The sequence below is a fragment of the Anomalospiza imberbis genome, chromosome 17, assembly GCF_031753505.1.
Source record: "Anomalospiza imberbis isolate Cuckoo-Finch-1a 21T00152 chromosome 17, ASM3175350v1, whole genome shotgun sequence".
NCBI lineage: Eukaryota > Metazoa > Chordata > Aves > Passeriformes > Viduidae > Anomalospiza > Anomalospiza imberbis.
This window is the reverse complement of record NC_089697.1, coordinates 14,627,009-14,639,905: the sequence shown is the minus strand read 5'-3', so window position 1 is coordinate 14,639,905 and position 12,897 is coordinate 14,627,009. Positions and strand designations below refer to the sequence as shown.

The following is a 12,897-nucleotide window of genomic DNA, read 5'->3' as shown; positions in this document are numbered from 1 at the left end:
CAAACATTAATTACTAATTTAAATCTTAATTCATTTAAAAACAGACCTATTTTTTTGCAGACTCTGCAAGTCATTAATTGACATTTAACAAAATGAGTCATTATTTTGGCAAGGAGAAATATTTTTCTAACAGTGAATCATGACAACCAGAAGGGGTTTTTTAAGAGCTCCAAGCATTGGAGCATTGGCAGCTCAGTGAAAGCAGCTCTGTTTAGCAGCAGTTTGGCTTCTCCAGGATGACTGGAAAAAATGTGGTAACTCTGCTCTTCACAGCAGCCAGGGCACTGCTCTCTGCTTTCACTGCTGCCAGTGGGTGAGAGAGCTGAAGAAAGTGTGTCCAAAGCAAAGAAACAGCTTTATTGAGACATGCTGGAACAGGACAGAGAACACTTCAGATCAGTTTAGAAAGATAAGAATCAGGAGGTTTATTGCATTTTTTCTAATCCATTTTGAAATGGATAGAGAGTCTGAGCAATCTGTTCAGGATTTGACCCAGGACCCAGAGCCTTACAAGAGTAGGGCTGGTTTTTTTTGGAGGTTTTCTGTCTAGACCGTCTGTACCTACGAACCTCCCTTGTTAGGAACTGGGAGAGTAACAACACCCTCCAAAAACGGGACAGATTTTTGGATGTAAATTCCTTTGGTAAAGAACTACCTTTTTGATATGTAAGTTGTAAAAATTAAACCCAATGGCTAACTGGTTCTATATGTTAAGAAAAACTGCATTAATATATCAGTAATTTTTCTGATAGTAGATCTTAAGCCCCGATGAGATTATTACAATAATCACGTGCGGTAAGTGACAAATGTCACTCATGGGTTTTATCACCTTTTTCTGCAGCTAATTCCATCGCTCCATTTTGCTCACTCAAATCATATGCTTTGTAATCTCGAGGGTGACCAGGACTCCACCTAAGGGAGTGTACTGCATATTGACTACATACAGTCAGCCTTAGCAATTTCACCTTTCGCACCCTTCAGCTCCTCAAAGAACCTATCTTAGAACTGGAGAGAGCTTGCATGCTCTCCTGCTGCACCAGGCACTGCTTCAGCCTTTACAACTTGCTTCAGACAAGTTACTTCTTTTTTTGTCAAAGCCTGACGGAAGGAAAACTTTCAGCCAATATTTAGCCCTGTATTTAGTATTTATGGTCAGATTGAACTGTTTTTACCTTTCTCATTATTATTTTCTTATAAAGGCATCTGTTTTCCTCAACACCTAGCTACTGCATTTTCACTTAATTATTTGAACAAAGCAGAGAGGCCTGAACAATTCTCCATCATAACTGACCATTTGTTTCCTAGTCCAGGCTTGAGCTTTCATGATTCTATCAAATTGCCTCTGTGTCATCTTGTGACAAACTCTATGACATGTCTTTTTATTATCAATTAATAAGAAATATAGCAAAATATTTTGTTCAATCTTCAACAGCATAAACTAATATTTGTGCAGAAAAATCTAATCCCACTAATTTCATCCCATTCAAAGTCCTTCAGGGATTTTTTGTATGTGTACCAAGATCCTTTGCAAGATTAGTGTCTCCCAAATCAGAGTCACCCCAGCCTGCCAATATATGTGCTTCAAACTCAGTTATAAGACACATACACAAGGAATTCCACTCACAGCTGCCACCCAACCACAGCCAGCTCATCATAAAGCTTCTATAGTTCCCATGTTCTCCATCTTGACTCTTTTCCACCTTTTCCACACTTCCACTGTATGAGATGATCCCAGTCTACAAAATCTGCACTTGTTCTGTTGTGCCAGGCCTGATTCTTCACTTTTAGCCCTGGAAATTCTGCAGACCTAATCTCTCTTTGCTTGCAAGTTGGTCTGTGCATTGCCCTCTTCCTTAGCCACTTGAACCTGATAGCTCCCAGCACTGATTCAAACCCCAAAATTTTACATCATCAAAACAGTTTTTCTTTTCTACCTTAACAGGAGTCTGCGGTCTCCCCCACAGCTTTAGGGGACTGCACAAACAGGAAGAGTTCAGCTCTACACTGCCACTTTGAGCTGAAATCAAACCCAGCTTTCCCCTTACTACTTAAACTTCTGACTGCTCCCCGTGACATACAAGCACATCAGAACTTAAAACTGCTCAACAGAATGCAGGGAAAAGGAACTAAGGGGTGTAACAGAAAATGAGATCAACCTTCTTTCCTTATAATATAAACCAACTTTTAATAATAAAAACGTCTCTCAAGTTTTAGGTGAGAATAACACATACATTTCAGTGTAAAACAGTGCACGGTGTAAATGCCCTTGGACACCCTTCTCTGCATCTCTCATGTTGCCAGAGGCTGCAGGCATGGGCCAGGATCCTGCCCAGGCCATTCTGCAGAGCACAACTGATGGGGACACAAGCAGGGCTCGCCCAACGGGTTCTTTTTTACTTTGGGGTGTTCCTACAGTTCTTATTGTACTAAGTACATTTGAAATTCTGGATTCAGTGAAGAAACATCCATTTTTTCTTCAAATAGCAAATGGTAAGAGTAACTTTTCCAAAATTAACAAAAAGTGCATTGAAATAGAGATCTGCTCAACTGATTGCAGTCCAGTATGGACACCCAGTACCAAATCTATATCCCAAAGCTGGCAGTCCATAGGCTGTCCTAGTTCCCTGCAACACGTTGCTGCAGATCAGAGGAAACAGTTAAAAGTAAGAAATTAAAAAAAAAAAAGAGATAAAATGAAAAATAAGTTCCTTCCTGAAAATTATTTCAGTCTGTGAGAGAAGCAAATATTAAAAAAATTAAAAAACAAGATTCAGAACAAACTGCATCCCCCAACTTCCCATAAAGTTTCATGTTCAAGAGAAGATTAGAAAAATTAGAGAGGCCTTCATGTCCAAATGAAAACATCCATTAGTGTTTGAGTTGCTTCGGATGTTAATAAAATAAAATTAAACCCACTAAAAAACAAGCAACAACACAAATAAAACCCCCAAACCTTTATTTTCTAAAATATACATTACTGCAAAGCACTCCTGGGTTTCCTGACTGGGAGCTGGTTTAAAGGAGGCTGTGGAGGAACAGCAATGGGGAGTTTTTTGTACACCTGCCATGGTAGGAAGGGTTGGTCATGTTAAGGCACTCACTCCAAAAGAACATTATTTCTGTCCTGAGACTGCTGACATGCTTTGATTAGTTTCAGCCAGTAACTTGGAAAAAACTACAGTGCTTAGGGTAATACTGACAGAATGGAGAACAATTTTTCAAACAAGAAAAAATAAAGAACATTATATACATGACTCCTTTTTTCTTTTAACTTAAAAGCATCTCTAATACATCTTAATAACTGTATTAAAGACTACTTAAATATTGAAGGTTTTAAATAATGTAGATTTTTCAGTAAACTGGGAGTAGCTGTGTAACTGCCAGTATATTGGTCCCATTTTAAACAATATAATTTTTATTTTCATCTTGTACATATAATAACATGATCAAAACCACATACTATTCCACTCCACATAAATAAGTATAGTTCTTCTGACCTGTTTTAAAAACTACATCTGTTGAAATAATCAGATTATGAGACTGTATTTTTTCTTTGTAAAGTTTTCGTAAAAATCCTACACTCCTCTTCATTAGCACTGTATTCCGGAGTACACAATCACAGGGCATTAATAAAAAGAGTTAATCAAAAACCTGAAAGATACAGTAAGTAAAATGAAGTCATGATAACAAGTATTACGGAATGTATACTCTGCAGCATAGAGAGATTCTCTCACTGGGCTGAAGTGGAAAATTAATCCAGAAGAAATTCTTCATGTTCCTATTTGAATAAACCATAGATTGTGCTATTCTTTGCTCAAAAGTGCAGGTCAGTTCATGAAAAAGTGGGATTCATGAAACTACCACTAAAGGACGTTGACCAAAACCTGCTGGCAGTTAAATAGGTGCCAGGGGCAGTACAGGGAGAGCGAGGCGTGTCCAGCAGGATTTTCTGAACCAAGCCGTATCTTGAAGTCCACAACTTTCTGGTGGTTGCACAAACAAGTCACCAGGAGAACTGTGCTTTCTTGAAGCATAACCGTCATTTTCCAGACATCTGAATGGCAGCAGCATCCATTCTTGCCTGTGGTGTTTGTTTCAAGAATTTGAAGTCAAAGAAATACATGGATCCTGCATGGGCTCCAGGAGTTCAGAGGCAGATTCCTGATGCCTGGGCCAGCAGGTCCCTCTCCTCCAGAGCACAGCAGCACCATCGGGGTCAGTTCGCAGGGTCCTCGGCCAGGGCTCCTCAGAGCTGAGTGCTCTCCTGGGGCTGCCAAGAGGTGCCTCTTACTCCTATAAATCCCCCTCTGTAGGCGGCTGGCACAACCTATAGAGTCTTTAGTGCAGAGTAAGAGTAGGGAATTAAAAATCATAGGGACAATGACAAAGTTACTGGATTCACGTACGAGGGCCAGCAGCTTCTTTGTTATTCTGCAAGCTTTAGAGGTAATGACATATCAAGAATACTCTTATTTTTAATCTTAGTAATTGCAAGTTTAGAAGTGCCACTAGCCATTCATTAATTAAAGTATTTACAATCACTGTTTACAATATCATTTGAGACTCTCCATCACTTCCTCTTAATTTTGGCTCAGTTTGGTTCTTCAACAGTCCCTTCTCTCTTTTTCTATTTATTTTGATTTTAAACCCAGTTCAGCATTTTACCTGAACAAAAAAGCTCTCCCTGTCATACAGGCTGAGATACCAAACACACAAAAGAACATATCCTGCTTGTTGACATGCTTGAACAAATCTTAAAATTAATAATCATCTTCTCAGAGAAATTTTTTGATTCACAAGATTTACAAATTGAGAATAGTGGTTAAACACATGTTTAACCACTAAGCACATGATGACTTGTCATTCATGTATGATTTTGTGAGCTTTTTCTTGGCTTTTTCTTCTTTACATCAGAATAAATTCAAGTCTTTTATAACTTCTCTTTCAAGACAGCTATTACAGATTTGTGCTAAGAAATATAATCCTGGGAGTTAATTCACCAGATCTCCTTTTAACTTTGCTCAGTTTTGTTTTGCATTATGATGGAACCCAGTAGGAACACACATATCTGTGCTTTATTGCCCTGAAATAATCCAAGTAAATAGATCTGGAATTTATCACTGTGATTTAGAGTGTACTCAAAAGAAAAAAATTCCTGATCTTGTGATTTTTTTAAAACTGCTTCTTTTTGAAGCAGATGTGGTTATGGCCATATCAATGGAGCCAAAGTAATGTGTGGCCATTAATATGGCAAAATAACTACACTGCCAAAACACTGATGGATGGCACCCAGGCCATGGTACAGAAACCAACACTATTGTTTCATTTGTTTTTGAAATAAAATCCAACAGAAGGAGAAGGTTCTAAATGCAAAATTTTACTCTTTTCTCTCTGAGAAAATGAACCAAGACTGTTAGAGGGAGCATCACCAGTGTCTCTAAAGTTTAAAATCATTTTCTATAAACATTTTGAGTGGACAGGAGAGAGAAAAATGAAAAAGTAAAAAGAGTAATTTAGGCTAACTCAGAAGTCTTAATGGGTGAATAAGATATCAGTGTTTAAGGATGTTTTCTTAACACTGAACCAATGTGCTCTTTGGAGGACCCAGGCCTAGCAAACACATTTGTTCTGTCTGAAGATATGACACAGACTTTGCTGGACCTTCTCTGATGCTGATTCTTGTAGGCCAGAACTGTTTTGCCTTCATGTAAGCAATGCCATTAACAACAGCAGAATCAGAAGTTTCTCTGGTATTTGTACAGATAGATTCTGTATATATCATCATCTAAACCATGACAAATTGTTACTGCCATTGTGAGAAAATGCTGTGTTACAGTTTATTAAAGAACATTCTTTTCTCTCTGAGAGGTGAAATTGGAAGAAACTGACCATAGATACTTTACTTAAAAGTAACTGTATTATTCTCTTGTAGAGAGAGATGAACACCTCTATCTCCTGTTAGGTGCAGCAGGATTCACAAATGTACAGTACTTTTCAAAGCTGCCTTCTAGACAAACCCATTTATAACCATGGGCAACTGAGGTTCCTTGGGGCTGAATTGCTGTGTGGTTACTCTGGAAGTGCTTACTCTTAAACCAGCTCTGCCAGAACTAAACCATCAGATTCTTGTAAGCACACTACTGTATTATCTTTGCATATCTGCAGTCAAATTTGCTGTTCAGGAATTTTTCTTTCTAAACATTCCAGAGATGACTGCCCATCACTAGCTTTGCCAACTCATAGTCCAAAAAAGATCAGTTATGTTTGATTCAGAAAATGCAGAAACCCTTAAATCTGATGATCTGCAAATCAGCAAAGGTGATTAATCTATAGTGTGTACTTGGTTTAGTACAGGGAGAAAAAAAAAAGATTTTTTTTTTCTTTTTTTCCAGTATTGCTACTAAGATCATCTTTGGTTATAGCAGGAACTCCAAAATTGTTACAGAAACACAATCAGCACTCAGAGAGAATGTATAATATGTAATAACCTACCGAGGTGCATGCTGTGGCATTTGGTCCATCACCTTCAGATTCTTGGCAGAGATTTCAACCCTTGGTCCCTGTGGAAACAGAGAATTTATGGTACCGACAGTATTGAAAAAGCAAATGACCCTTAGGAAAAAATATTATAATGGGAGTGTGGTTCCTATTTGAGAATCCATTAACTACTTCTAAAATATTTGGAATCCATTGGATGGATACAATTATCATCTATGCTTACTTAAAAGATAAATTAGTCCCAAACTACTTTACAAGCATTGCTGTCTAGCACTAGGTAATTTCTGCTATGATTGAGACTTGGTTTTTTTCTGTACAGAAATTGTCTTAAACATTCTGCACATTCTCTCTTTTCTAACCATCAAGGCACACACAACATACACTGAGGCATAGGTCTTAATTGCTGTAGGGGCTGTACATACAAAAGTTAACTTGTTTCTCTCACACACAGGTGTAGCTACTAAGCCATTTGTAGGAGCTGGGACTTGTAGGTTTGCAGTGCACAAAGTAACATGCCACAGCACAATAAACTGGTGTTTGCACCACGATGGACAATGGTGGCATGCAACAGCCACGTGCAAACACTCACCTGCTTTCGCATGATGTCTGTAGCTTGCATGATACACTTGGGCAGGAGTCCATGGCTACGGGCCAGTATGGCTGCTTGCTCCAGAGACACACTTAGTGTACTCCTGAACGAGGGAACAAGAGTTAGGAAACCACAGATCGTAGCTTAGAAAGAATAAATAGGCATGTGCAGAACACTTACCTGTTAAGTATATTGCTTCTGTTAGCTATTTACTTCTCCAGATTTTCTTACATACAAAACTATTAAATTACTTCAGTCTTGCTGCACCTGGATACTAAAATTATTTGAGTCTCCAGCATCATTACTACAAGGCTGCTGTGTGTCACTGCTCTTCTACATTGATTCATTTCAAAGGGATTCACAAATTAATCTTTACTTTTGAGACACTGGCAGAATAGTGGTGTGTTTCAAAATCAATGTGTGCACATACTAAGATTCTAAAGCTATTTTTGAGCAACTTCCTACATTTTCAGTGTGCAACTGAAGACAATGCTGACTACAAGTTCTATGCAACGAGATCACTTGGTCAGTTGCATTGGATGAGGCACTGAAACACAAAATCTTTTTTGTCGATACTACTTGTTAACAAAAGTATTAAAAGTTACAACCTACCCTAAAGTAAAGATGGCAGAAAATTTATGTCCTTATTACATTCCCTTAAAATTTCCCTTATTTTGCTTTGAATAGGATCAGATCTCTGGAAAGAACAGAAGCTGCCATCACAGAAGTAGCACACAGGTTTAACCCTCACTCACCTCTGCATCCCAGTGGCGCACATGGTGATCTGACAGGCTCCCAGCCGGTAACAGAGCTCAGAGGATATGGGCAGCAGGCCAGCCCCTGATGAGGCACTGCTGGAACATCCTGACTGTATTGGCTTTGTACTAATGAAAGATTTCAGCAGCCTGCAAAGCTCATCCATTGCATTGATAGGGCGAATAAGCTAAACAAAGCAATAAAAAACAACCTGTAGTGCATTAACACCAAGCTATAAAGACGTTTACAAGTCTTTACACTATTGTTTAAGCATAATATTCTACACGAGTGTAACTGCCATTAAGTGACAACTATATACAATATATATGAACTTTGGAAGTGGCAAAATAAAATTACTTATACTTGGGACAATTTTTTATCACAAATCACACAGATTATTTACAATGTGTATTACAATTGCAAAGATGTTCCCTGCAGTAGCATTTTAATGCTTTACATGCACATATCCACATCACCTGCCCAGTTAGACAGACTGCCGACACTTGAGATGCTGGGCAGCATCTCTTTTCTTGTTTTCTCTGCAACAAAGTGCACAAAGTGAACAAAGCGTAACAAATTGCAAAATGAACATTTATTCGTTTTCATGAACCTGTGGGAGAGGAAAATGAGCCCATTCTGGCTGGAATCAGACACCGTGTTTGGCAGGAGTGGGCAGGGTCACACAAAGTCTCCTTCGTGCTGCACTGAAGGGGGTTTGTGTCTACCCAGGTTTTGAACATTTTCTTCTCAACAAAAGAACTGTAGCCAAGCTTCAGAGAAATTCAGATCCCCCCTTTAAGGTTGGGAATATTTTAAATGCTGTCTGTGTTTGTATAGATCTGCCATGAAGGTATCCCACAACTGGAATTTTAGAGATGTTGAAATAATACTTCCATGAGAGAATTTATTGCAGAAATAAGCACAGAAACAATACCTGGTCAATCTTCACTGCAGTAGTATTGGAATCAGTGGGCAAGTTTGATCTCTCTAGGTAAAATGTCCTGCAAAAAGGCCAGCAGGTACTACATTAGTTGGGTTTGTCCACTTCAAGCACATATATGTACACTATCTTGTATAAAACAGCTGAGAAGACTAGGCTAAAAATAGTGCACTTGAAGATCCGCTTCCTTACTGAACCACTGAGATTGCAGTAATTTACAGAGTCTGTACTAACATATTCCAAATCCCCATTAAGAAAAATATAATTCTAGCTCTGCACGAAATTCTGAGGTCAAATCTGCATTCCTTCTGAATGGGCTAAACTGCTGGGAAAAAATTATCAAGTTTCCCACATAATGAGGATCTCCAAAAATCCTATTTGTAAAAAAACCTCATCAGGAATGAAATATCTCTTTCATTAAATTTTAAGGCCCTTAACAAGGAGTGCTCTGAAATTTTCAATGTCTTTTAAGGTAAAGCAGAAGTACAAAATACCTGAGTTTACGGTAGTATTGCTGCACTTTTTCAAGTGAAACACCATTAATTTGCTGTGGGAGTTCTTCTAGAGATGAACCAGCTGGTTGTGATTGCCCCTCTGTGCTCTCCAGAGCTGAAGAAGAAAACACTTTACTAAAGCTATGTTATTAGTGTTTTTTTAAAATTCATTTATTTATCTCTGTATCATCTCATTGCTCAGCAGAATACTGTTGGACCACGTCAAGGCTGATTCTGTTACTCTATAAATTTAATGTTTTTCCCAGTATGGGAGTACAATGGTAGTATCACAGAGGTGAGCTTCGCAGAAAGCAGTTCTCTCTGACAGCAATTACTCCCCTTCAGTGGTCCCTTGAAAAAATTTCCTGTGTTGTATTTTGGGTGAATATTTGCTTATCAAGTTGATTTCTAGCCCAGATGATTCTGTCACGGTGTTAGTTTTTCAAAATACTTCTCTGTAGCCTGGGCACATCTCTTGATCCTACCCCAGATCAAACTATCCATGTAGTCCAGTATAATGTCTCGATGGCTGAGGCATAAAAAAGCCCCAAACAAGCACATGTTCTCATGACTGTCTAATTCTAAATTCTAGCAGTCCCCCAGGGCTTCCTAAAATAGAAATATCTGCTTCCTAAGTAAGTTTGTAGGTCTCAGCTACTTTTTTAAGAGCTTCATGGTCATTTTTTGGTTTTTAATCTTTCAAAATCAGTAGTTCGCTTTTTTTCCCCCCAAGAAAGCTTTTTACAGACACCTTTTGTAAAGAGCACTGTGTGCAGTTTCAAGGTTCCCCCATTCTGAAACCGAGCAGGCAGCTTGGAGAAGTAGTAGCTGTCAAGATAAAAGATAACCTTCAAGGCTTGACGACTTCCTTCGATGTGGTAGACGACATGAGTATCTGGAGAAATAAAAATAAAACACTTGCTGCTTTACCACAGCAGGAGAATTTTGAAACCACTGCTATCTGAGTTTGTTAGATTACCTAATGACATATCACATCGCCGTAAGGTGAATATGGGAGAGCCTTTATGGAAAGAATGCAGGCTCTGAAATTTTATATTTAAAAGATCATAGTTAGTGTAATCTAGCATGATGTTTGATCCAAATACAGTAAATATAGTTAATAATTAGAATCCCATGTTGTTTCATGGCATTTCATATCCAGTAGGCATGAAAAGAGAGATCTGGCATGGTAAGACACTGGACACTGAAAAGCTGGGAATTCACCACAGGGAGCGAGGTGCTAATCCTCGGTCATATCTCCTCCCCCTGCACAGAATCACACAGATGAGGCACACTGGCACAGGCCACAACTACACAGCACAGAACATACACCACCATTCCATTGAGTCAGTCCTGCTTTAGGGGCTGTGTGCTTGCAGGGGAAGCTGAGGGAATACAGCAGTGCTTCAGAGAAGCTGCCCAGTGCTCTCCAGGCGTGACATGGTCTCTTAGATTTACTATCATAGAGGAAATTAATCCATAGAACATAAAAAAAAAAAAAAAAAGTGCCTCAAAGAAACAGAGAATACTCACTTGCTACAAGACATCCATCCAGCTGCTTGAAAAAAAAGGCTACTTTGTCTAGTTCAGCCAGAGTAACCTGGATGTCTTCCAGCATGGTGCGCTCCTCCTTCTGTAGGGCAAGGCAACAGATACAAATAGGTTATTATCTGCCAGAAGATGAGTGACGGGAAGGTACCGTTGTTATGGGCATGTTTTGGTTCAGGACACCTAAAGCAGAGTACAGAGCCTTCCATTAGCTCCATCCCAGCCAGGAAATCACTAAAAGCTTTTTAACTTTGTGATACAACTTTAACCACCCTTTGCTTAGATGTCATTTGATGTGATTCATGGAGTAGAGAGGGTTAAAAACAGAGTAAGTTTGAAGGGACCTCTTTCTCCAAACTTTATATCTACAAATGTGAAGAACAGCTGATCAGTTACTGCAAAATAAATACTGATACCTTCTATGCAATGCAAACAAATAGCAGCTACACGCATAGATAGTTTGGACTGTATTTTATAAAAAAATCTCCACACTCAATCTACAATGTCTACAAAGCGGAGGAAAAAAACTCCCTTCTCTATAATATCAGAGCTACTTGTCTATTTTATGCCTCTCTTTTCTTAGTATTTTTAGAGTTTCAGCAGCTGATCTCCTGTAGCTGTGGCTCATCTGTTCATTAGGTGCAAATTAACTATGCAAGCACAGCTCCTCTCCTTAGACATAGTGCCTCAAGCCCCAGCACCATAGACCTCTCACCACAAAGACTGAACTCTGTTTGTCTGAGCTCCTTCAATACTCAGAACTTCCTCACCTGTTTGGGAGATGCATGTCCTCACCAGGGGGTGGCAGAGGACACTCATCCCACCAACAACTGGGCACTAAGACCTCTAAATGCAGCAGCATTACTCCAAATATAAAAGCTGACTGTTTTCTATAGTTTTCTAGTGTGACAATGGGTCCAGCATTTGTGAAGAGGTGAGTATGACTGGATAAGGAATATGGCACTTGGTTGTCAGCTGTAGAAATCTCCGGAGTTTGCAGGAGTGAGAGTCTGAATACACTTCTGGAATGCACGTAAGAGGTTCCACAGCTCTGGCTGTGCTGAGTGGCACAGAATCACACAGGCAAATGTAAGCAGACCCAAGGATACCACAATTCTTATTCTTACCACGATGGGGGAGAGAAGAGACTGGTAGTTCAGTAAAACTCCAGTGGCTGCTATCTGTTCCAGCCATTTTCTGCTGGCATCTCTGCTGCTCTCTTCATATTCCCCATTGTTGTTGTACCGATAGTTGAGAGCAGCCAGCAACTGCTCTGAAAAGGTGCAAACAGCAGCCACAAGAGACTGACAGAAGATGGAATCACGTCTCAGCTGTAGCTCAGTATCTGTCAGAGAAGGGAGAGAAGCATGAAGAAGTCATGAATACACTCATCTTCCTTCTCACTGCCAACAAAGTAGTTTGTGTTTGTGTGTGTGTGTGCACATGATGTTTGGCTTCTGCTGTAGCTTTGCACTGACTGCACAGAAAACCTCTCCTTGCTGTGTGATCTGGGTGGATAGATAAAGACAGCACAGCTGGCACATGCGCATGTTTCGAAATTTTCTAGTCCAATTGACTGTTCATTACTCCCTCTGCCATCTGCAGGAAAGGAACTCCCATCCTTCTGACAGGAAAGGAACTAACTACTGGAAAGTAACTAACTCCTTAGTTACAGCCATATCTGGATTGATTCATTTGTTTTTAGGTTTACAAGTGCAAGAGAATTATTGAAAGAAGGTCTCCGCCATTACTTCTCTCCTGGGCTATTAATCTTCACCCATCCATCTGTATTTTGTGGGCTTCCCATATGCCTAATGCATTAACTGGGCCCATCCATACAGTACCAATTGGTTTGTTTCTTGAGAGAATTTCCCCTATGTTAATTTTGCTTCCAGTGTGCCTGCCAGGCAGCCACATGCTGGTCAAATCAATCTTGTCATGCTTCAGGGGATTGCAGGCCAGAGAGGCATATGAATAAGTAAAGAGTTACTTCCCAGGCACCCCCAGCCCCTCCAGCAGGCTCTGCAGTGCTGCAGCAGCCTCTCATTGGCAAGGCATTGTTCCCCAGTGAA

At 39.6% G+C, this 12,897-nt stretch overlaps 1 protein-coding gene and 1 long non-coding RNA gene across 12 annotated transcripts in view; one reads left to right on the top strand and one right to left on the bottom strand.

Moving 5' to 3' along the window:
- Positions 1-12,897, top strand: part of LOC137484350 (uncharacterized) — a 40,181-nt gene that overhangs the window by 24,848 nt on the left and 2,436 nt on the right. For all 3 annotated transcript variants that reach the window (XR_011004840.1, XR_011004841.1, XR_011004842.1), the window contains exon 2: positions 11,722-11,858. This is a non-coding gene — a long non-coding RNA (uncharacterized lncRNA). The remainder of the gene's footprint in view (positions 1-11,721; positions 11,859-12,897) is intronic.
- Positions 4,162-12,897, bottom strand: part of PREX1 (phosphatidylinositol-3,4,5-trisphosphate dependent Rac exchange factor 1) — a 122,775-nt gene continuing 114,039 nt past the window's right edge. For all 9 annotated transcript variants that reach the window (XM_068208120.1, XM_068208118.1, XM_068208119.1 and 6 more), the window contains 9 exons: positions 11,953-12,170; positions 10,811-10,910; positions 10,029-10,172; positions 9,278-9,392; positions 8,778-8,844; positions 7,843-8,030; positions 7,088-7,190; positions 6,493-6,560; positions 4,162-4,336 (listed from right to left, as the gene is read on the bottom strand). In XM_068208120.1, the coding sequence (XP_068064221.1) occupies positions 4,294-4,336; positions 6,493-6,560; positions 7,088-7,190; positions 7,843-8,030; positions 8,778-8,844; positions 9,278-9,392; positions 10,029-10,172; positions 10,811-10,910; positions 11,953-12,170 (1,046 nt within the window). In that variant the 3' untranslated portion in view covers positions 4,162-4,293. The remainder of the gene's footprint in view (positions 4,337-6,492; positions 6,561-7,087; positions 7,191-7,842; positions 8,031-8,777; positions 8,845-9,277; positions 9,393-10,028; positions 10,173-10,810; positions 10,911-11,952; positions 12,171-12,897) is intronic.